Here is a 25,472-nt window from a genome sequence, read left to right as displayed (position 1 = left end):
TACTAAGATGTGTAAAAAGAAACTATGATTTTTGTTTGGAAAAAATTGTTTCGTTAAATATATAATTTTTATGAAATTGCCTGATCATGAGCTACTTTTAAATAATTTTATCCTCGTTTTTTATTGAAATATATATATTAAAACACTTTATTCCTAGGAGACCCAACTGAAAGCAGTTAATACCCTGCACAAGAATTAATCAAGCGAGTTACAATGACAGTGCATATTATTTTCTTCTCTTATGTCCTCGCCACACTTCAGCGTAGGGAAACCCCCATCCATTTCCACTTCTACACCCAGACCCATTCCCACCCCCGGAATTTCCCACCCCCCTTTGCCGGCTTTGCCAATGCCGCGCAGCTTAGCGAAATTGTTTGCGAAAATACAACACAATATTCAAGAATAATGATGACATTGTTGACTCCAGTACCCGGCGCGAGTCATAAAAGAACGGAAGAAAAAAAAGAGGATATGGGATACCCCGCTCCGCATGACCGCAAGGACATCTTCCGCAGGATTAAACGCCCTAAACGCCCCGCTTTAGACATTGCAACGCCCCAAACTGGGGAGACTCCGCAAGAAAGAGAGCGGAACGCCAGGATATGGGTGGCATGAAACAGCCGGAAAGAGACAGGGCAGAGAAAAAGCAAACCCGATTACCATATTGTATGATATGGGGCTATATCTGAGCTCGGCTATAACCGGAAGCGGGCGACTCTACTTCCTCCCCCTGATTCCCGCTTGGAAATATAAATTGAAATGAATTGAAGTTATGGCATAGACATTTGAAAATAATCAGACGTTGATGTGGCCCATTAGCATTTAGAGTATGTGTTCCTTGACTGCGAGAAAGCCAAAAAAAGTAAAGGAATAAATAAAAAAAATGCTCAATGAATGTAACTAGTAAATATGTAAGTAAGCGTTGGTAAAAAAAAGGTTTTGAGATACTTAAATTTTTTTTATATTTATGTTTATAAAATATTTGTATCTGCTTGAGTTTGTTGTTCTATTATTATTACTCCTTATCTCAAGAAAAAACGCCTAGATTGCTTAATGAAGAACAACATTTTTTGTGATGGGTCAAAGACTTGAAATTTTAAATACATACTTTTTATATACAAGCTGATGCTTAGAACTACATTAACCTAAGAAATCAATAACTGATGTGAGATTCTACCAGCTGAGCTCCTCGGGCAATCCGCCAGGATACTCGCCCGTTAGGCAAGCTGTGCAATAGCCAGCTTTCAGCGGATTCACATGGGCCTTGTTCATCTGGACGGCCTTGACCAGACCCTCCACACTCAAGTAGGCCAGACTATCCGCGCCCACGTGATCCGCCAGCTGATCCGCGTTCAGTTTGTTGGCTATAAGCTCCTCACGTGTGGGTATATTGATGCCCATGTAGCAGGGATATTGCAGCGGCGGACTGGCAATGCGAATGTGCACCTCGGTGGCTCCGGCATCTCGCAGCAGCTTAATGATCGGTCCAATGGTGTTTCCCCTCACAATGGAATCATCGACCAGCACGATGCGCTTGCCCTCCACATTTTGAGCCAGGGCACCAAACTTTTTGGCCACGCCCAACTGTCGCAATCTGGTCGAGGGTTGAATGAACGTGCGGCCCACATAGCGATTCTTGCACAGCACTTCTCCGAATGGCAATCCCGACTCCCTGGCATAGCCATGGGCAGCTGCTGTGCCCGATTCCGGAACCGAGCTGACCAAATCCGCATCCAAGGGGGCTTCCCTGGCCAACTGGCGACCACATTGCAGGCGGGCTGAGTAAACCATCTGGCCCTCGAACATGGAATCACTGCGCGCGAAGTAGACGTACTCAAAGATGCAGAATGCCATGCGCTTGTAATCCGGTCTTTCGACGATATCCACGGTTCTATAGCCATTCCTCGACAGCTCGATGATCTCGCCGGGCTCCACCTCGCGAACATATCTGGCACCGATGGATAGGAAGCCGCAGCTTTCACTACTGACCACCCAACCCTCGGCCAGTTGGTCATTGATGTTCGCATGGCCTGCGTCCACGGGAACGATTTTGCCCAAGCACAGTGGCCGATTGCCATAGGAATCTCGAACAGCGTAGATCTTATCCTTGTGCATTACGACCAGGGAGTAGGAGAGCGGAGCCAGTGTCATGAAATGGCGAATTCTGGCCGGCCAATTTGGGCCATCGTGCTCGGACACATCCTCGGGTGCACAGCACAGGGATTGGGCAATCAGCTCACTGTCACTGTGCGTGGACAGGCCCACTCCTCGCTCCAGGACCTCCCTCCGCAAGGACTCGCAGTTCACCAGCTCACCATTGTGGGCAATGGCCAGTGCTCCATGCGCCGTGTGCACCACAAACGGCTGGCAGTTCACAACTTCCGAGGCTGCGGCCGTGGAGTACCGGGTGTGTCCTATGCCCAGGTTGCCCTTCAGCTTCCTGATGGCCTCGTCATTGAACAGATTGTTGATCATGCCCATGCCCTTGTGCACACTGAAGTTCTTGGAGGACTTGCCCAGACTGGTCACTATGCCCGCCGACTCCTGGCCTCGATGCTGCAGTGCCACCAGACCCAGGCAGATCATCTGTGCTATGTCCAGCTGAAAGCAGAAAAATCCCATTTAGCAATGGCTTTTCGTTTACTTTTTGCCATACAATATGTTAATAAACGTAAATATTAAATAATAAAGTCCAGGGGGTGTTCAGCATAGATAAGGCATATCAGTTTCCCAACTCAATATTAAGAATGGTTATTTAAAGCTGGCTATTCAGCAATTCATAAATTTGAACAAAGCAAACTTTTTAACTAAATTTAATTTAATAGACATGAATCATTCAATATAAAATTTTAAAAGTTTAAAACTTGCAAGCTGTTTGTTCAATGGCTTTTAAACGACATATACTCGTAAATGTAATTTTCTATTGCCTCAGCAATACTTTGTTTTTCTAAACACCTAGCCCAACATATAAGATAGTTTAGCAATGCTAATTTGGCTGTATTGATTTGCAATCAGACGAGAAGAGGAACAGATAACTGTATGTCGATTTCGATTTCCGACCGTGAATACTCCAGTGCCTTCTGTTATTTTCCATTTCATTACAGTCGAGCAATAAGAACATGAACAACACAGATTACAACCGCAAGTCAAACCAAATCCAAACGACTCAGTTCGATTCCCTGACGTCACCACAGCCCCTGGGCATTGGCCACAGATAGAGGATCGTTAGAAGATCAGCAGGGGGTGTATCTGGTGGTGGATCCGTGGAATGGGGCTAGCCATTGACCCACTAACCATTGATTTGCATACGTCTGACGTTCATCGAATTTTGCTAACCAAATGATCGGCAGCCTCAATGACTTCGAGATATCGATATAGTTATGATCTTCTTATGGTGGCTATCTACTGCTTGCCTGGTGATATTTATTATTTAATAGCTAGCAATTGTTTGTGAGCTGTTGCACAGGTAGTTAAACAACTTCGGAGCACAATTTATTAAATTAACTAACTAATAAAGATTTTACTGACTTACATATTTATGAATAAATATGCAACATATTTGTTTTGTTTCTGTGTAATACAATCTAAGCAAATTAAGTTACAGATTTTTTCCGGAATTTTCCAACCGAATATAGCATAACAAATGGTTTGAGAAGTATTTTTCAAGTAATGGCGTGTAAGATTATTTTCTTTCTGTTAGGTTGGTTTTTAAGGCTGCTGATTAATTTTCCCATACATTTTCTGTCCCATAGACTTATTTTATAAAAATACTGTGTTCATACCTGTGTCGGGTAATCCCCGCAAGCGATGGCTCCAAAAACTCCGCATTCGCAGGTCATTCCGGTGGCATTCTCTCCTTTCGGCTGAACGGACTTGTAGATTTTGTCGGGAAACATTTTGGGAGATATGCCACTGAGGACCACATCCTTTGTCTTCTGGCAGCACTCATCTGTTGCAGATTCCAGGTTTAGTTACACACTATCACTATTAAATATTTATGCATTCTTACCTTTGTTAAGCTTGGCACAGCAATTTCCCGAATCACTTTGCGCCATTATTTGCTTGGATATTAATAACCTCCTAAAGTACTATATGTATGTTTTGAGTATGGATTGTGTGTGGGAATTGGTATTGACTACTATGGTATTGAGACACTGTACACTTTGCACGAGATCGCTGGTTAAGTCGAACACTTGATCACTGGAATTGTTCACGTCTGCATTGATTGAATGCCAGCGGAATTATGAATGTTCATGTTACAGCCGCGCCTAATTAAACCTCCGATCATCGTACATATATGGCAGGCAGCTGATATACTCGTCGTGGTTATCAGTTGGGCTGGGAATGCAATCTCAGCGGTAGGACGGATGCGGGAAGATTCCGGAGGTTCCACAACCGCATCGAGAAATGCATGTCGGGCTAAATTTGATACCATCGCCGATTTATGCCAAATATGCCAAATAAACACTGAGATTTTGGACTCACGTTTTGGCTTTGATCATCATTCAATGGGCGATTCAATGACCGCATTATGTCTGTCTAGTCTTCAAAATCACGCGTCTCACTGCGGCATTGATCTCAAATCATCAAGTCATCAAATCATCAAGTCATTTAGCCTTTTTAAATGAGTTCGATTTCCTTATCAGCTTAATGCGCTGCCTGGCACATGCATTTCAAGTTCAAAGTTTAATTATTTATTTAAGGCCCCCCTTGGAGACAGAGTCAGCGAGAAATCCTCTTGCTTTCTAAGTTTTTGCATAAACAAACATACATGTTGACACTTTGTTGCTTATCTGGAAAATGCGTTCAATGACGCATTTTAGAAGTACGCAATTTCGTCGTAAACAATAACAGATTAAATTATGTTTTTCTTTTGCAATTTAAATGGGCTGTGCTATCGCGAAAGTACGCTAATTTCCAAGCCCCCCAGTAGAGCACAATCGGCGAGGGTTGATCGATCCGCTCTCGATCACACGATTAAATGCCGGATCGTAAACAATAAACAAATTCCACTCCAGTCGCCAACTAATCACTTGTGCTAATTATAGCCGCCAGTCTACCTATTCTATCTATTACTTACAAGCCACTTGTTTATAGGCTAGCGAAACCAAAGCCATGTGATCGCCGATCAACTGATCAACTGATTTTCGATTTAATTATTTTTATTTTTTAGCACTGTTTTAGCTTCCGATTGGGATGCTCGATTGCGATTTCGCACCTCATCTGATGCAATCGACGCGACCGCAGGCATAAGCGTCTGCTGCGGTTAGGTCGTGTCTACCTGATAAAGTGGGTCTCTCGTCCTCCCCAACAAAACCGATTCGCTTCGAATAGGTGCCGAGTAGAACTGAGGGGTCCAGACAAAACACCGCCGTATTTATGAACGTATTGTATAAGGTAGTCGCGACCTGGACATTTTTAATTGCCACTCGTAGCACGGAATAAGTAGTTTGTAGTACTTAAAATATTATAAACTTATATATATTACATACTTAGAAATGCAACATTTATTTGAAACGTTTTGAATATAATTTTGACCCCTTCATATTCAAAGACTTGGTTCAAAAGCGGCAATTGACACATAAAAAAGCAGAACATTGTTTCAATTTGAGCTTAAATACTTTGCTTATATACTATTACTCCAAAATTGGCAAATATTAAAATAAGGGTATGCTATTATAGCCACTAACAAGCATTTCCACTTTCTTAATCAAAAAAGAGTAATCTTTTCACAATCACTATTACAATTGCTTTATCAAAACTTAAAGTTTCCATTTACAATTCCGTCGATTCATAGTCGCCCTTTAACAAAGAGATAACCCATATAGGTAGCCCCCCATCATTACCTTTTATTATCAGTATTTTTCGGCCAAAACAACAAACAATCGGGCAAACAAACGAAATAAACAAAAACTAAGCAAACAAACAGCAAAGCGCAGATAATCAGATGCGGCATATAATGTGGAAATGAGCCTGACTTTTGGAAGAACTGGCGTTTTCTACATGGTATAATGGGCTAATGCTATATGTTATTGGGGGATGTCCAAGAAAAATGACCAAAGCGAAAATCGCTGCGATGGTTTGGGTGGCTGTGAGACATGTGTAACCACTTGAATTTCATTTGGCGAAAAGCTTTATCGAAAATTATGCGAATGTTGGTTGACTTTTGGCCAAGCGCCACCGAGTGGTGTCCGCGGGACACTCCTCCCAAGCTCCACCTTCCCGGAAAAATAGCAGTGGAAGCCGACTCTTGCACTGAGAAAAATTGTTGCTTGGGAAACAGTCAACCATGATATTCTATAAATAACACATAAATGGAAAGTGATAAAAGTGCGCGCACAAATGTTTCAATGAAAATTGTATAATTGTCGTATTATGTTATATTATTTATTCCTTACTACGAAAATATTGTTCAAAATAATTTAGCAGAATTTTTAGCTTTCTTATAACACCTGTGTTAAAATCAATGATATTACATTCTTGTACTGAGTTGGTTAGTTAAATATTACACGCATAATTTCATATATATATTAGATATATTTTATTATCAAGCTTCAAATGTATACGTCCTATATCTAATTTATGGCTCAAGTTTTTCATTTCTACTGTGTAACCAGCTAACTGCTTAGAAGTCTGATAAAAATCCAGCACACACTCACTGCTAAGCAAACAGATAATAAAGAGGAAAATGATGCTTCAGCAAGTGGGTTGGGATGGTTTTGGGCTGGGCTGGGTTGGGTTGGATTGGATTGGAGATTCCAGGAGGGGCTTTTCGCATATGTGAGTGGCACACCCCCTGCTGCTCCTCGGACTGCTGCTCTTTCATGGAATCGTGGAGTGGCGTCCAGTTTGCCGCTGCTCCAGCTCCTGGACGATGGGAGCATGGATTGTGGACCATGGACCGTGGACCACGGACCGTCTGGCCTCATGCATAATTCAGCAGAATTCTGAATGATTATTCTTTATGGGACTGTTTATTTCTTTTGACCATTTATTTCAAGTTGCTTTCGTTGCCACGCTGCGTTCCCCTGCCCCCTCCATTTTCATTATTTTTATACAGTTTCCAGTTGCTTGCGCTCGAAATGATTTTGACCAACGGTGACGCAAAAATCATCAAATGGCCCTGGACCCCATGAGCACATATCTATTGAGCCAAAAACGTTATACCATCCCCATTCCCATCCCCATTCCCATTCGATTCCACCACTCCATCGCGAATCCCCGGCATACGAATCATCCTATCCTTTGGCCAACCACACATGGATTGGCGCCGCCCACTTTTTTGTGGAGGAAAGTAGCCAAGGGCGCTCGGTTTGCTTTCAACGCATCATTTCATTTTATTTTATGCTCTCTCCCGAAAAAGTGACCACAAAAAAAAAGGGGGGAAATAAATTTTATTTGTTTTTCTCCGCCAGCCGCAATTGAATAAAATGTTCTCCTAATGTTGGCATTCAAGGGGCAATTACTCTAGTCAGATATTGCGCAAAAGTTGCAACTGGCTTGGAAAGCTTAAAAATAAAATGGTTAATATAAATATATTCAAGGCATTTATTGAATTCCAAGTTATTATACACTTCAGTATATATCATTACTCCGCTAGCTTTCTAAATCCTTTTAATCAGCATAATGCCTTTATCTAACTCTTGCCAAGTCAATCGCAATCCGCATGGCTTGGAAAACTTTAATTAAACGCACAGTCCAATTGCTTTTTCTTGGCCAATGGGAATTTCAATTAAAACTAATTGAAAGCCGCAAAAACTTGGCTTCAGTAAACAAAAACCAGAGTCGCTGAAGAACTTTGATGATTACGCTCCTTACCAAAACCAGAAGCCACAAAAATATCGAAAGGACAGCCTCGGTTCGAGGACCTTCCCCTCGTTTTTCGGACAGTGTTTTTAATTCGTTTACGTTTATTATTTATTCCAAGGAAGCGGGAGAAAACGGAAAACTGAAAAGCCAAAGAAATCCGTCGTTTAAATTTGTTGTCCTGTCGTTCCACCATGTTATTTGTCTTTTCTGGCATTTCTTTATATACAATTTGCATTTGCTTTATCTATATATTTACTATATAGCTCAAAATTTTCATTTCTGTCTTTTGTTTTCGCGATGGCTTTCCTTTATTTTTTCTCCACCATGAATTTGCATAACGAAGCAGTCACAACAACAAATAGTAGCCCCCCGGAAAAAAGTGGGCGTGTAGACCTGACTGGATGGACCAGCTCCAGCAGCTTTCAAGTTTACTTAGTTGCCAATTTGAGGAGCGTTCAAAATTGTCCAGCGATGTGTACCGCCTTCACGCCCATTGCCGTCCACCCAATATTTCTTTAATTAGTTTTCCCTCGCCGAATAGCTCATCTTTAAGAACTAGACCAGAAATCCATTTGGCTTTGTTGGCGCTTTCTTAAAGCCAACTTGTGCATTCGTAATGAGCCACTGATTGATGTCTGTCAAAGGGGGTCGCAACGTGTTTACAGTGGGGTTCCACGTAAAATCTTAATGACTTTCAATTTGTGGCACATTAGGCAGATACCAAAGAACATGTGTAACACCCAGAAATAAGCGCGAGAAGAGACCTTCTCTTTCTCGGCCGGGTTAATTAGCATTTCGGAAACGTAAATTGAATTACCAACACACAATGTGTAAGCGAGAACAGAGGAGCCACCAAAAACTGCTCCAGTTACGCGTGAGAATTTCAGGCCATTTCTCGAAAAGGAACTTGCCACTTGTGCGCATAAAATTTCAATTTTCACTATCGAAATGGGTATGGAATGAAAAAAAGGGGAGAATGGCGACACATTCCCAAGGCAAGCTGCTCAATTGCTGGCCAATAATCATAAAATTTAATAAACACATTTTCCACCAGCCTTTGGTCAACTGCTGACCGTTACTAGTCAGTCACCCCCGGGCACACAGTGATCATACAGTGGACACACAGTGGACAGCAGTGGGCAACAGTGGGCAACAGTGGGTTAATGTATGCAAAACGCATTCAAATTGTATGTATCGCCCCGCAACGATCTGTGGGATAGTCAGCTCCTCAACCCCTCGAAATGGCCGCAGTACAACATAATTCGAATGGGACTGGTTGGCTTTTTTGGTGTGGCATGTCTGGTCTGAGTTCCAGTTCCGCTGTTATCTTCCACGGTCTATTGGCCCTCGTGGGTTCCATCTCCGAGGGGCTACTGTGCATGTAAATTGCATAGTTTCGGACACTTTGGGTCACCTAATGAGGCCGACTCGTCGTCGTCTCGGTTTTGTATCTATATCTGCTGTTTGGCATGGGAAATGAGCAGATCTCCGGGGAAGACAAACAGAGAGACCAGCATTTTGCACTGACACACTTTGATCCGAAAGGTGATCAGATCTAGTTTGAAATGGGCTTGGGTACCCACGATTCCAGAGGACCACTAGTGAAATATATACAGAGCCTGTAAAATATGCAACTTTTTCAAGCATTTAAGCATGTGCTAAAACACGATCTTAATGTAAAATTGTATGCATATCCATAACGGCTAGCTTTCTTATTAAATTGATTACATACTGGTACTCAAATACTTCGTTTTGGTTGAGCACTGGGACATAACATAAAAAAAACATAGATCTTCTATTAACTAAGTGAAATCCATTTTTGCAAGGCCACAAAAATATCCTCCCATATGTGTTCGAGCATTTGTCTTGCCTCGCCTTTGTCACTTTACAGGCAATTGCACTTTATGAACCGCAAATCGCATCAATTATGTGATGAACTCTCCTCCAAAAACGAAAACTTTACACAACTTTGCGCACAACTCAACGCTCAAGTTTTGCCAATAAATCAAATTTGCTGCAAGCCATAAAAACGCCAAACATTAGCACAACAAAAAGGACTAGATAGCCATCCCCAAAAAGCCGTAAATCTCGGAATCACTTGTCGCGATTTGGAGTACAGTGAAGCGCTTGTTTGCCTAGCGAAACCTCAGGATGGTGCATTAAATTTTACGCATTATTAGGAGACTCCGAGTCCTGAAAGGACAACAGCAACAAAGGATAACAACGAAAAATTAGGCACATTTGTGGTTAGTGGTTGGGGGAGGGTCAAACCGAGGGAGGGTGATTCCTGGACAGAGGGAGGGTGTCGGGGTGGCAGTTTAACGCTCTACGCATCATTCCACTTCATTGGCGACTTTTGTAACATTTGTTTGTGACGTTAATTTATACAATAATTGTGACAAGGACCAAGTCGACTCAAAAACGAGACAACGAGTGCGACTGACAACGGCCTGGAAAACGAGGATAAGTCTAGTAAGGCCACATCCGCCATTTACTACATACTAAAAGGAATATAATGATATAATATTTACTTACAATAATATGATGATACGAAATAAATCGCAGGCTTTCCCATTAATGCTGCAAAATGATCAAAAATTGCATTAATATTAAACATTTACAAGAAATAATAAAAGGAATAGTTTTAATTTTGATAGTACATTTTAAAGTTTTAAATAATTTTGGGAATTTTATATTTCCCTGTGTGTGATCCTTTTTGTCACAATTTTTCGTATGCTTGCTTTTTAATGGAATTTTAATGTATTTGTGTTTGCCTTTTTCTGGACACACACGCCATGTAGGCGAATATATATATATTTTTTTATTATTTATTCTAAATTATATTCATACAAATGTTAAAACTTTCACAGCCACATTTACATCCCACACACACACACACACAGCGGCACATGAATATTGAAAATGTTTCCCCGACTTTTCGCCGTAGCTCAACTTTCATTACAAAACGCATTCTCGTGTGGAAAAAGTTTTTCACGCCCCCAACATCCCCTTTTGGAATATGAGTGTTAAAAGCCAGGCCCTGCATATATTAATATACCAAAAGTGTGCGAATGTGAGTGTGTGTGTATGTGTGTGAGGCCAGGTACAAACGGTCCTAAGCGAAAAAAAAACGAACTGGAAAACACATTAAAATTTTCATGAAAAATGTCATCAACAAAAGTTTGAAATGCAAATAATTTGCAAGTTGCTGGCTGTGCTGCTGCTGAAAGCTGAGTGCTCTCAAGGACCAGACAAAGACTTTTTCGCAGGACATGCAGGACACATGACACATCACATCATTTGATATGCCTAGCAGACACACACTTTTCCATAGCTCCCCTTTTTTTTGGGCCTGTCCCGCATTAGAATGCATTTTAAAAGGCATCTATCCGGCAGGCCGAAGGATTCAGGACAATCATCATCACGCAAATCCCAAGTGATCGATTATGATTGATGGTGTATGTGGCTGCATGCGAAAAAAGCGATTTGGTGGGCAATTAAAATTCAAATAGGTTGCAAATATCAAAGGCAATGCGAAGAATATGTATGCAGGGCGTGGCTCAAATGGAAACTGGACGTGATTTCATTAGCAGGACGAAATCAAAGCAATGCCAGGATATTCTCTCCTTCAACTTGGCCTGCACTCGAGTGTCGCGACGTTCGCCATTAAAACATTTGCCACGCTCACTTGGCAACATGGACAGGGCCAGTAAAGCACCAGATTTCCGATTTCAGAAGCGGAATAAGAGTCCTGAGAGTCCTGAAAGTCCTTCGAGTGGCAGCAGCAGCAGCAAACCAAAGGACAATTGCGATAAAAATGGCGTCTTAAGTCGAAACCCCCAGCAGAGCCTGGTAGTCATTAACTCAGCTAGAGGGCTTTTATCTCGCCACTTGAGCGCATCTCAAGCTCTCAACTTCCCAGATTTCTTCCCCTTGCCTTTCGTTCTTTTTTCCTCGATTTTTCCATTGGCAGAGCCATTTTCCCCCGACCCCCGTTAATTTCTATACGACAATTACACACGCAACTGATAAGCAGCGAAATCCACTCACTCGCAGCTGGAGAAGATTAAAAAGCGAAGCGGGTAAGTTTTATAGCTCCGACTGAGCGGAGCCGACATAAAACTGATGCTCTTAGCCAGCAAAAATCATCGCACATTTTTCCAGACAGTCCATTTCGCAAAATTCTTTTTAACTTGGGTATTTCCACTTTTTTAATCCAATTTTAAGAATTTTATATGCAATTTTTTTAAATATATATTTTATTAACTAAATTCTAATTGCATTGGCATACAAATTTACTAAAATTCTCTGGTTCAGAATGGTTATTTTATCATATGTTAAGCCCACAATGTTTAAGAGAGTTATTGCATATTTATTGCTTTGATTATTTTACTACAAATATACGATTGTAGTATTTATTCATAATACATAATTTCATCTGTTGTTTCAAATATTGCTTGATTTCAAGTGCATTTATAAGTCCTCACTCGTTCACACATCTCAGCCGAACTCACATATCATTTTCGGTCATTAATCTAGAAATTAATTGCTGACTTGTCATCAAATTTGGCAAGCATTTTACGAGCGCCCATAAACTACAATAACTACCCTTGTATACATTTTAGAGAAGCCACCTACCCCATTCCGAAAATCAAGAAAATCGAATCTATTAACTAATTAAGAGGGACAAACGGGGGAGCTATAAAATTAAATCACGCGCACGCACTTTTCCTCCATTGGACGGTGGCTATCAATTAAATTGGTGTAGAGGCGTTGTTCGAACAAGCGTATCAATTATTTTAATGACACGCATTTTGAGGTTGTTTTCGGGTTGTTCGGGGGTGATGAGATGATGTGATGGTCACTGGCCAGTGGTCACATTAGAATGCACCCCTCATCGAAGCCGGGGTCACTTTTCCTTTTCGATCGGGGTGTGCGATGAGGCGTGGAGGTGGCGATGCAATTTTAAACAATTTGTACCATTTGTTCGGCAATTTGCGGTTGATTGAAATGAAAACAATAAATTTCCATCGACCATGGCAATTAAATGGTGTTGGCCCTAGTGACGGGCACATATGTGCGCGATTTAAAGAGGGGTTTACTGAAAACTGAAGGCTACACTCTACACTCCATCAGCGATCAAGTTTTAATTGCTTATTAAAAGTGCACAACGAGTTGGCGCAGCGTGCTGCATTTTGCTTAGCATATAAATTGAAAATTTTCGCAACAATGCAAATTTTGTGCAATAGTTTTTGGCCAAAGAGAACTTTAAGTACGAGTTTGAGGTGAAAGCAGCTTAAGACCTGGACGAAGCCATTCAGAAATTAATGCCAGCTCGACCGATTTGCATAATCGCTGTCAACAAAAACCGGGTGTGAGTTGTACGTAGTTGGAAGGCACATCCTTCGGAAAGGATGTGGGAAATGCGGTGGCATTCATGCAATTGACACACATCATTTCACGCACTGACGCCTTTCAATAAACCAAATTCATCACCCGGACACAAAGGAGCAAAGAGCAAGGGAGTCAGTCGAGGACAATTTAAAATCCTTCATATCCCTTTAGCATATTGAGCCCTGTACACAAAACAGATACAAGTGTAATCAGTCAAGCGTTTTGTCAGCCACCGAATGACATCATCATCGGTCCCCTTTCTATTTTTTATATTTTCTTTCCGGAATTTTCAAAATCTGCATATCAAAAAAAAATAAAAGTAAATGGGTAAATAAAATAAAACCAACCCAATTTCGGGGCGAGATCTCTCACAAAAGGGTTGCTGATTAGAGAGCGGTTCACGGTTTCGTGAACCATGAATGAATCTGCGGTCGTCGTTTATCAAGCCATCAGCAACAAAGGTGTGACTGGGAATTTACCACCCACCAGAACCGACCCACTGGAAAACCCAAACCCAAAGCCAAACCCAATCCAAATCCCAAGCCCTTCCCAATCCCATCTGAACTAATTCCGGCAGCCAAGCAAGGAGACATTTGTAAATCTCGACGCGTTCTGTTGATGTTTTTAATTAATTTTTGCTTTTCAGGGCTTTGCAACTCGCAACTCCGAGAGGGTTCAATTTCAGGGTCTTCTTTTTTACACCATACTCGCCCTTTTTTGATATGATTAACATGTTGAGGTGTTGATTTGTGATCCGCATTAATTTGTCAATCGCAAGTCGTGCGTTGCGGATAAAAAAGAAGAGGAAATTTTGGTTTTTGCCGACTGTTTCGATTATACAGATAAAAAGCCAATGAAAATTATGAATATATTTAGTTTTTAGGCAATATTCTTATTCCCATAAAGTCCAACATAGGTATAAATAATGGATGGGGTATTCAGAAGTTAATTATTTTCAAACTGTAAAATGATATTAAATATTGTTAATGTGCCTAGCTCTTGACATATTTTAGTACTCGTATTACTAATAGAATCTGGAAGCATGAATGCAGTTGTAGCAATATGGCTAATAAGGGAAACACACTGGCAGCAGCTCCCGCTCGACTCAATCAACATTTCATTGATTCATAAGACTCATTACAACACCCAACTGGAGATATTTATGCTGCGAGTGGTACTTGCAACTATGTATGAATGCTGGCCGTCTGTCCTTCGCTTCCTGGGATGTTTCCATCGTGCGGTGGCATTGTTTTTGCCATTCTGCACATTCACAAAATTGATTTCATTCACAACATGCCACGTTTGCCTCATTAAATCATCACTCAGTAACTATCAATGTTCGATTGCCTGCGAGCTCATGTAAAAATCAGTTGGAGTGCTCAGAAAAATGCAGCCTGCTCGACTGGAGAACAGATCAAATTAATTATGAATCAGAAAACAATGTAATTACATGAAACCCGATCGATGGACAGTAGACACAGAGACCAAGCACAGGGGGAAAAAATACAAATAAAAGGCAGAAAACGCAATTGACATTTTTACAACGTTTTGCAGGCCAGAACAGCAGGGAAAGTTTGGCCAGAGAAACATGACAAATATCTGTGACAATCGACTGATTGTTGTTGGGTGCTCCCAGCTTGCATTCATCCTGTTTTCCCCCAGATCGTATATATATAGATATATATATAACCCTCTGTAACCCGTTTGCGCACGCGTGAATGCCGCTGAGCCAGCGGGAATTGTCTGATGGCGCTAAACGGCCTGTTGGGCCATCGATGCCATCGATACCTTGGAGTTCACTCACTTGGCCCCCAAGCCTGACTTTGGTACTAATAGCCAGGAGATATCTATCGCAGCGGGGGACTTTGCCACGTTTACCAGGACTTGGCTGCCGTGGGCTGAACCCCAAAGGGGCGGCAAAAACCAAAATGACAGGCAATGAGCTCCGCCTTTTCCGCATTAGTTGGAAAACCCCAGAAAAAAGGTTGAAAAAAATGGATACAAGCTATGTTAAAAATGCTTTAAGATCTGCGAAATTGCCGAACTTTGCATGTTTATGTATTGCTAAGGAACGTTTATTCAATAATAAATCATTAAAAAAATTAATGATATAGTTCTCAAATATTTAAATATATTCTAAGTCGCTCAAATTCCTGCCATTAGGAAAATAAAATTAATTTAATTTGTATAACATTAGAAACCGGCATTATAAAATTGTTTCATTAACTTATATTTTAATTTGTTTCAGTGAACGAAAAGTAAACTTTAAAAGCCTGCTTTTGATATGTGGCATGAAATGCAAATGTATAGCTTTTAGCAATTGAAAAGTTCTTTAAATAAGCTACTTAAATTTCATAGAGTTTTTGGGCAAGAAGTTGTTCGGCTATTTTCCAATATTTAAGCGCATTTTTCTCATTCATATTTTTTTGTTAGCAATTCGAACTGCGCATGGAAAGTTTTTCTCAGCTCCTCCTATTTTCAACGCGCGAATGGCGAATCGCACACCACTCACACACACACACACACACACGCACACAGACACAAACTGAAATCGAAAAGCTCAGGCGCACCTACACACACAAGCGTAGGCGCCTCTCACATACGGCAGCTGTGGAAGAAGAAGCAGCAGCAGCAGCTTCGTCTGTTTTCGTAGCATACTTTTAGGTGGTGGCTGCATCTTCGTACTCAAAATACATGGCCGAATGTCGCCTCGCCGTTTCCCTATATACTCCCTCTATGTATACATACACCCCCATATTTATTTACCCAACTGTCACTGCAGTACCACGCCCACCACCGCCCCCCTTTCAACGGCACCTGCTCCTTGCGTATATTTCAATTTGTCTGCAGCTCGAAATTGCTTTTTTGTGCATTTTGTCAAATGAATTTTCCACGTCGCTCACAGGAATTATTTGGAATTTGTTTGCAGCTGTGCTTCCCCTATTTCGTTGATTTATACGCATTACTCCCTATATCATATCTATATATATATATCTTTATAATATTTTTATGTGGCAGAGTAGTAAAATTCTTATCTCGTCGCCAACTAATTTTGTGATTGCATGCTGCGTCTGTCGAGCAGAGAAAATGCTCTGAATTTAAATTGGATTTTTGCGCACATTAAAATGCATTTTCCATCGGGTTAGTTATGAATGCATATGAGGTGACTTTGCCAACTATGGAGAGGGTGGGAAAACTCCAGCGTGGTGCCCAGATCCTATAGATCCCATGGAGTGGGTGAACCTACACCGACTACACTAAATGTTTACGTTTCCTGAGCGTCAAGCAAACATGGCAAACATTTAGCAATGTTTTTCCAGCATTTCGGAAATAATTGCCGACATTCTGAACCGAATGGAGCCATAAAAAGCCGGCTTACTTGACGTGACGGTTAGCCACAAAACCAGCGAAAAGACAGCGGAAAAAAAGCAGAAAAAATAACCGGGGCAGAAACGGGTTAAAAATAAATATAAAATGTAACGAAATACTCGCGACGTGGCCACAACATAGAACATGGCTAATTCTTGCATGACAATTTCACATTCATAACCCTTTTTGTCCACGCTGTCCGTTGGTCGGCACAGTCGCCTGTCTTCCGCCTCATAATTATGCCCTATATGAGGTATGAGCTTGTAAAGGGTAGGTTAACTATTACAAAATTTAGTATAAGCTGGAAACAACGAAAAGCCAACGAATGCAATTTAATGCAATGCTTTTTTTCTCAGTCTAATGTGGAAATATGTATACAACATTCAAATACCATTAATAAAGTACCAACGTTAGAAAAATCTTAACTATATTTATTTTTTTTAATTTATCATTAAATATCGTTCATATTATTATAAGTGGAATATATTTATTTATTAAATATGACAGCATATTTTGAATATAATAAAATAAATATCATAAAAAATAAATGGAATGGCCTAATTTGATTTCGATCTACTATCATATGAAAGTAAATGGTTTTAATATAAATTCTCTGTTGAAATGTGTAGTGTATTTCCAAATTCACAACCTTCCATGTTCGAAAGTTTTTCTCCCATTTTCCCCCTCTGTGACACGCCATTTTTTCAATTTTATATCAAGGCATTTCCACGGCTATTTTGTAAGCCGCGATTTGCGATTGTTCATTTTAAGCGCTCTGTTAATTGTTAATTTTTATGGTCTGGCAATTGCGGCGCATAACAAGAGGAGCAGAGAGATAACCACCAGCCGAACGGAAAAGACCAGGAAAAAATACAGTGGAAATAGAGAAATTAAAGTGCCCCGGAAGAAGAGCTTCTGGCTGACTTCGAACGGCCTATAAAAACAATTTAGCAGGCAATAAAAATGCTGAAAACAGCTTTGAATTGAATTTCGGTGCGGCAAGGAATGTTGCCAACTGATGGGCTAAGATAGAGGCGAAATTCTATTGATGTGTGGACTTGGGGGAGTTGGCCAATTGCCTGCCAACACCCACGGCTCAGGAAACATCAAAAAGCGAGGCCATTAAAGGCTTCTTTTTCCCACATTTTATTTTTTTCTATTTTCATTTTTTCTAAGCCTGCCAACCCTTTCACGCACTTACGCAGCTTGAGCAAACAGGGAAAACTGGCAGGGGGAGGTTTCAATTTTAAAGTAAATATTTGCCTCCAGGGTGCTTTTGATATTTATTACCTTTCCGAAAAGAAGGGTTGGAGATGTCTCTGGTCAGTAAATAGTGAGCACATTAGCCTCGAGTGCTGACCAGCCGAAAGCAATTTGCTACTTTCCTTAATGGTCCAGGCAATAAATTTTGGTATTTGGAAATGGTGACTATTGGTCTTTGGAGGCCTTTCCTGTCAATGGCTAGATCCAACTGGTTAATTCAAACAAATTACAATTATGCCTCCCACCAAAAGTGGGAAAACCCCACCCAAACTCAGAAAAGTCACAACAGACAGCTGACAAATGACTGAAAAGGCCGAGGAGAGGCGATTAACTCGTTGAGCCCGAGGTTTTTTGAATCAAAGTGGAGTTTGGCGAGTCTGTCTTAGGGCAACTTAACATATTGTTAACGTGGGCAAGCGGCGTGTACCCGAATGTCTTAAAGGGATTTCAGATTTTCAGTGTCCTTGCCTGATGATGCGATCCACCAGTGTCCAATGACATGCAAATGTATGCAGATCTGCGCCTTTTGTCATGTCAACGCAGGCAAATCGACAAGCGAACCGAAAAATGTGTCTAACCAACTCTACTCAACTCGTTTCGCCTTTAGCTTCAGCTTTTGATTTTGCTTTTGCTTTTCAGCATTTCAGCCAGCGATTTTTGCTTAAATCTGCGCGCATGTTTTGTGCGGTAAATAAAAAATGCAAAATAAATGCGTAAATCTCTAACGGAGCAAAAGGGGATGGGGATGGGTTGAAGCTGGAGCGCATTGGGCAAAGGGTCCAAATGTGTCTGCAAACTTTTTTGCAGGTGCCATGTCTTTTGGGTTTGTGCGTTGTCGTCATCGTAGTCTGCCCGATTTTCAAACCGAGGACAGCACCGCAACGACAGTTCATCAACTTGACTTGTGATTTCCGGTTTGCGTTTTATTTTCTCTACTTTGTTACTTACTTTAAAAGCGGATTAGGCGGAGACAAACGCCCACGGTGGCATCAGCATATCCACATCCACATCCACATCGAGGTGAAGGGCTTAGTTAGCATGTCTGAGATCGCTGATGTGGGTTCTCAGCTACAAGTCGAAAGAATGTCAAGGTGGAATTAAGTCAATGATGTGAGCAGGATGGAGCTGGGGTGCCGTTGCCTATGATAAATGGTTTCCAAAGGAAATCTCCGCGAGGACAGTCTAAGGTATTGTATAAAAACCAGTTCAAGCCATTACTTTAATACCATTAATACTAAAAGCAGACGAAGGTATTTTTTAACTACTTTTCTTTTTAATTTCAATAAGATTCAAGCGTAAGCAGCTAAACATTTTGAGAATCGCGGAGAAGGGCGCCAAATGACGCCTTCCTCTGCGGTACTCACTGGTACTCACTCCTCTGGATTGTATAAAAACCAGTTCAAGCCACTACTTTAATACCATTAATATTAAAAGCAGACGAAGGTATTTTTAAACTACTTTTCTTTTTAATTTCAATAAGATTCAAGCGTAAGCAGCCAAACATTTTGAGAATCGCGGAGAAGGGCGCCAAATAACGCCTTCCTCTGCGGTACTCACTAAGGGATTGTATAAAAACCAGTTCAAGCCATTACTTTAATACCATTAATATTAAAAGCAGACGACAGTATATTTAAACTACTTTTCTTTTCAATTTCAATAAGATTCAAGCGTAAGCAGCTAAACATTTTGAGAATCGCGGAGAAGGGCGCCAAATGACGCCTTCCTCTGCGGTACTCACTGGTACTCACTCCTCTGGATTGTATAAAAACCAGTACAAGCCACTACTTTAATACCATTAATATTAAAAGCAGACGAAGGTATTTTTAAACTACTTTTCTTTTTAATTTCATTAAGATTCAAGCGTAAGCAGCTAAACATTTTGAGAATCGCGGAGAAGGGCGCCAAATAACGCCTTCCTCTGCGCTACTCACTAAACCGTTTGCTATACAGCCGTGAAAAAAACGCAGTCGAACCATTCGCAAAATATTTTTTTTATTTCTCCATCTCTGACTAGATGTTGAACAGCTGCCGCAGCTTGTTTGGAATTCACACATCGACAACGTCGCTTAGAAGGCATTTGCTCCAACCACTTACCGCTGTATACACCCCAACCACTCAGAACCACCTGAGCCGCTGACGATGTGCCAAAAAATCCCAACCACTTTAACCCGAGACTATAGCTTCTATATTCCACCGTTCTACCTTTCCAACCTCACACACCCGCTTCCACACCCAATTTTCTCGCTCTGCGGCAGTGGAAAAACAATTTTTCGAGAGTAGAAAAAATAAAGCGAAAATGTTTTAACGCTTCGCGGCATAATGACAACAAACAAATCGCTTCATTTAACAATAAATAGCTGGCAGCGACGACGTTTAAAAAAAAACCAACACACACAAAATGAAAACAATTCGATGCCCGAGTGGCGCGCTGAAGAAATGCTCAACTGAAAAAATAATCGCTTACTGAACACGGCACATCATCGTCATCATCAACATTGGCATGTGCCACGCCCCCTCTGTCAGCGAAAAGTCAAGGTGGGCACTTGTTGTCACGTCGCCCGGGATGGGTATGGGTTTATGATATACATATACGAGAATGTAAGATGGGTTGACTTGGTAGCGGTATCGGAAAGGAGATGATCACACAAGCGTGCCCGTTCGGCAATTAGATTGCTATGCATCAGCGTTAATTATTGCCAGATAATTGCTGCAGTTGCTCCAGCTGGGCGTGTCAACGCATGGAACCACTTAGCCTTAACCGCAATTGTTCCCGGTATTTTCACCTGGAAATGGAGTCAAATTAACAATAGAGCGGCCTGCTCAAGGCAGAAACTATAATTGCCATGATAACAATCTGCACTTCGTATCCATAGATGTTGCATTAATGGCCGCGTAACATGCAGAATGGATTTGGATGAGAATGGGCTTGTTTTATTTTAGTAAAATAAGTATAAGTTCGGTTGGATGGCTCTCGGAATTTAAGTTGATCACTGCACACGAAATGGTAATAAAGTTAATTTTTAAAATATTTAAATATCTATTTAAACGTGAAATGATTTTATTTGTACTATTTTTTTCACATTTCCTTATATAGAGAATGAGTAAGATAGGCGAGTTATTGTATAGAGACATATTACAGCTGCCAAGGAAAACTTTTTCTCGAAGAATAAAAAATGAAATTGTGAATCAGGTTCCCATCTCTCATCTAAATGTTTTCCTCCACCGTTATTACCCAACCCAACAGCACACCAGCTGTCCAAAAATGTGGCTAAAACCAGCAAATTGAACTTGAGGCCGAACATGCAACTTCCTTCCTTGGCCGTGGGCACTTCCTTGGCTTATCCTGACTGACCCTCCTTCGTTGGAAAAGCGAGGACACTTGCCATGTGGCATGCCAGGTTGCCATTTTCCGGGGACATTTTGAGGCTAATTAAATCCACAGAGCACAAAGAAAAAAGCGAATGCTAAACGCTTTCCGGCATTGACATTTTTTCGCGAGCTGAGTGAAAAATATTAAGCATACGACATGTTAGCCCCAGCAATGAGATTTATGTTATGACCGGTTTATTTTTTCTTGCCCTCCACCAAACGAAACACAATTAAAAGTGCTGCAGGAAATGTTAACGCCACGATATTTATGACACTTTAAAAACGGCTTTAACCAAGAGTCCTTTGGGCCGGTTGAAGTCCCAAGGACTTTGGGCAATTAAAAAAGCGACGCTGGCTTATCGCACGCGCCACGACAAGTGTTGTGTTCGCCGTTGGTTAAAAAGTTAAGAAGTTTTCCGCAATTCTGTAATTTCCACCGCCGCCAAGAGGTGTTGAAAGTTTCGGCTCAAGTTTTCGCCGCAGGACTTGTAATCCTGCGCCAACGAGTTGGCTTTAATCCCGCTTGGCTCGCCTTTATTGCCGCTGATAAGAACTAAGTGTTCACAAAATTTATTTGGTGCGGTGTTGAGGACAAGGCAATTAGCGAGCTAATCAAATAATCCGCTACTAATTGTCGAAAGGAGTTTGGCGATGTGGAAGGTGCTTTAATTTCATCTTACAGCTACTGGTTCTTTCATCTCCTCGTGATGATCCCTTTTCTTTCAGTTCGCAATCTGCTGGCGTTCTTTATTCAGGCTATAAAATAAAATAAAAACGATTTCTATCATTGCCAGCAGCTGCAGTCCGAAAATCAGGCTCATTTTTAGGTGTGCTAACGCATAATCCTCCAGTAAAAACATAGATGGTGAACTCAGAAGCTCCTTTACATTTCGTGTTGTGCTCCACAAGCAACTCATATGTTGCAGAATATAGGGCATCACAAAGATCCATTTGAGGTTCCTTTGCCTCTGGGTTGTAAACACCTTCGAGGGAAGGAGTAGAATCAGCATCGTGAATTGGGTAAACAGGTTGGCCTCAATAAAAGCCGATGTCAGGTTGGCTATCTTAAGAGTCGGGACCAATTCACCCATGGGAAGATAAAGTCGAGGACATAGCTGCATTCCCCAGGCGGCGATCATCAGCGCCAAGTATGTTGCCAAAGTTTCCATTTAATTCAAAATATATTCACAGATTGTATAAGTTTTATTATGATTCTCAGTCAAATGTGACATAAATAACCGTGCAAACCAATTGATTTTACTTTTTCAGAATTTAAATAATTGTATCTGTATCTGAACTGTAACTGAATTGGTCATGTTATGAACCAAGTGCAGTATCTACCATTTATTTTTGGTGATAAACAAATAGTTTATTTGTTGTTAGAAGTACAAAAATGAAGTGCAATTTCAACATAATGACATCAAGACTACACCTTGATTGAAGCATAAAGAGTTATAGCACCTTACACACTTTATGGTTGACTTTTGGGGCTTGTAAGTAGGTGTTAAATCCGTGATTTATTGTAAAGGCTGTAAATTCTTCACCCTTCTCAGCTTGGACTGCCCAAAGTTAGCCAGATTGAATGCCACTGAAAGTTTAGCATTTTCCACCGATATTTCACAAAGTCATTAACATTTTTGCGAAATATTTCGCTGCCATCCCTGTAGTTCTCCGTTTGGCATTTTCCGCGCTGGAAATCCACTTTGATGCGCCTTTCATGTCCAGGCCACTTAGGGAAACCCCACACCTTGGCCCACTTTTGGGCACAGGACACACGTTGACGCACCGCATGCGGTGACAACGACCACATCGTGTTTCTCTAATACCCGCGCAAAATATGACCAAAGCCCAGGACGAAGTCCTTTAAGCACTCGCCACAGGACATAAAAAAAACCTAACTGATACTCGTGGCGAAAACCTCAACCGTAACGGGCCTAAACAAAATGTTCGCACTAAGCGCCGCAAGTCAAACAGAAGACAGCGAACAGAAAGCGGTCTGAAATCTCCTCGAGCTCCCAGGGAAATTTATGTGCCTCGGGGCGGTAACTTCATTATGCAATGACCTACAATGAAATGGGCTGCCGTTGCACAAAATTTATGTGTAAAGTTGAGAGACAGCCTAAGTACCAAGTGCTCGCCTGCCCAGACAACTCGAACTCCAACTGCTTGTACAAGAATGCCTGCCTGAAATAGTTTTTTTTCTATTTTTTATTGCTGATAAAAACCAAAAACCGTCTATGGACTCAATGGGCAGTCGCGACGATAAGTTTAGCCTAATCAGTTTAGAATTCTACGGACCTCGACAGTTCCACGCTGACTTTTCCATTGAGCGGTATGTTGGCTAAAATTCTCCTAGTGGTAGGACTCTTTGGCCTGGCTCGGTCCGTTGAGCAAGTGCGATATGATAACTATAAGGTGTACAATGTGAGGATCGATGATCTGGAGCAGTTTAAGCTGCTTAATTCTCAGGAGAGTTCCTTGAAGGTAGATCAAATTCATAGAATCTAATACAGTCCTCATCATTTATGTCCACTTTACACAGCTCAGCAGTTGGCGCGAGGCTCGTCATCTGGGTGAATCCTCTGATCTGATGCTGCCTCCTGAATATCAGGAGACGTTTGAAAGCCTCTTGGCCACGCATAATTTCACATATAGAATAAAGATCGATAATGTTCAGATGCACATCGATGCCCAGAAGCCCAAGCAGCGTATTACATCCATGGAGTGGACACAGTATCACACTCTTGATGAGATATACGCCTGGTTGGATGTGATCGAGGAACGTTATCCGGATATAGTCACACCCTTTACCATCGGCGACTCATACGAGGGCAGACCCATTAGAGGTGTTAAAATCTCATACAAAGAGGGAAATCCCGCAGTTTTCATAGAGTCCAATATTCATGCCCGCGAGTGGATTACGTCAGCGACGATCACCTATTTCATCGATGAATTGCTGGTGCCTCGTAACCCTGCAGTCAGGGATATCGCCCAGAATGTGGACTGGTATATCATACCCGTTCTGAATACAGATGGCTTTGCTTACTCCCATATAGTGGTTAGTATTTCTAAATTTTCTAAACATTTACTATACGATGTGAATGACAATGAAAGTGCAGGCGTGGCATTGCGAATAGATTTCAGATTAGATTAGATTTCAAATACATGCCGATATCGTTATAGCCGGCCATCTTATCGGATTTTACTAACAAGTAGTCAATTACCACTATGACCGATTATCTTTATTACCATGAATTTCCAGGAACGTCTTTGGCGAAAATCCCGTCTGCAATCGGATCCCACGGGCAGGTGTATTGGAACTGATCTCAATCGGAACTTTGATTACTTGTGGATGTGTAAGTTTATAATGATATATTTATGGTAATTTACTAACAATATTGTTCTTGATATCTAGAATGTAGTAACTGGTAAACTTCATTTATTATTTAGATAATTTTAATTTCAGTGATTGGAGCTGATTCGCATCCCTGTTCAGAAATTTATGCTGGTCCCTCGCCAGAATCAGATCCCGAGATTAGCCAACTAACGGCCTACATAAACAACTCCATACCCGAAGGCGCTATAAAGATCTACATCTCGTTGCATTCTTATGGGCAATATGTTCTTTCGCCGTGGGGACACACCGCTCTGGAGTTTCCCGAACATTATCCTCAAATGATGCACGTGGCCAAAGGATTTTCGGATGCTCTTTATAGAAGATATGGTACGGAATTTACCTATGGATCCAGTGCTACCACATTATGTAAGTCCGCCAATTTTATCTGTATGAATATTTGCTGTAAAACACCATACAATTTCTAGATGAAGTTTCGGGTTCGGGCAAGGAATGGGCCTATGCGGTAAAGAACATCAAGATACCCTATACCATAGAGCTGCGCGATAAGGGCGAATTGGGCTTCGTCCTTCCGCCGGAGGATATTATTCCAGTAGCACGCGAGTTAACCGAAGGATTCGTGGGCATGATAGCCGCTGCACGCGAAATCGATATATTGTAGTTTAAAATAAAGTATAGAGAAAATGGATTTAAATCCATAAATTTTTAGAGTTCTTGCAACAAAAAAATTTTTTTTTACAAAACTTTAATTTTTGCTTGTAATAATAAAACATATAATTACAACAATTTATTAAAAATATATCTAAATTTTAAATACTCTCAAATGATTTTGTATTTCCAGAAAATCCCCTTTGAAGCGAAATGCGCCCCCATTTGGCGACGCCACTGCGTCGAAAGCTTAAGCTCCGCCCCA

At 41.2% G+C, this 25,472-nt stretch overlaps 3 protein-coding genes across 3 annotated transcripts; 1 reads left to right on the top strand and 2 right to left on the bottom strand.

Annotated features, from left to right (window-relative positions):
- Positions 1–1,050: 1,050 nt before the first annotated feature.
- LOC6544722 (amidophosphoribosyltransferase) lies at positions 1,051–4,590 on the bottom strand. The gene is made up of 3 exons (XM_001971493.3): positions 4,010–4,590; positions 3,783–3,949; positions 1,051–2,601 (listed from the first exon to the last, which is right to left on the bottom strand). The coding sequence occupies exons 1-3, from the start codon at positions 4,053–4,055 to the stop codon at positions 1,174–1,176; spliced, it is 1,641 nt and encodes a 546-aa protein (XP_001971529.1). The 5' UTR covers positions 4,056–4,590; the 3' UTR covers positions 1,051–1,173.
- Positions 4,591–21,855: 17,265 nt separating this feature from the next.
- LOC113563926 lies at positions 21,856–22,399 on the bottom strand. The gene has a single exon (XM_026977476.1). The coding sequence runs from the start codon at positions 22,371–22,373 to the stop codon at positions 21,927–21,929; it is 447 nt and encodes a 148-aa protein (XP_026833277.1). The 5' UTR covers positions 22,374–22,399; the 3' UTR covers positions 21,856–21,926.
- A 1,058-nt stretch (positions 22,400–23,457) lies between these two features.
- Positions 23,458–25,269, top strand: LOC6544721 (zinc carboxypeptidase). The gene is made up of 5 exons (XM_001971492.3): positions 23,458–23,688; positions 23,747–24,262; positions 24,467–24,560; positions 24,671–24,967; positions 25,027–25,269. Exons 1-5 carry the CDS (start codon positions 23,539–23,541, stop codon positions 25,218–25,220), a joined length of 1,251 nt encoding a protein of 416 aa, XP_001971528.1. The 5' UTR covers positions 23,458–23,538; the 3' UTR covers positions 25,221–25,269.
- Positions 25,270–25,472: the final 203 nt, after the last annotated feature.

Source organism: Drosophila erecta, unplaced genomic scaffold (assembly GCF_003286155.1).
Source record: "Drosophila erecta strain 14021-0224.00,06,07 unplaced genomic scaffold, DereRS2 tig00000021-arrow-pilon, whole genome shotgun sequence".
NCBI classification, from domain to species: Eukaryota; Metazoa; Arthropoda; class Insecta; order Diptera; family Drosophilidae; genus Drosophila; species Drosophila erecta.
This window is presented reverse-complemented; position numbering and strand designations above follow the sequence as displayed.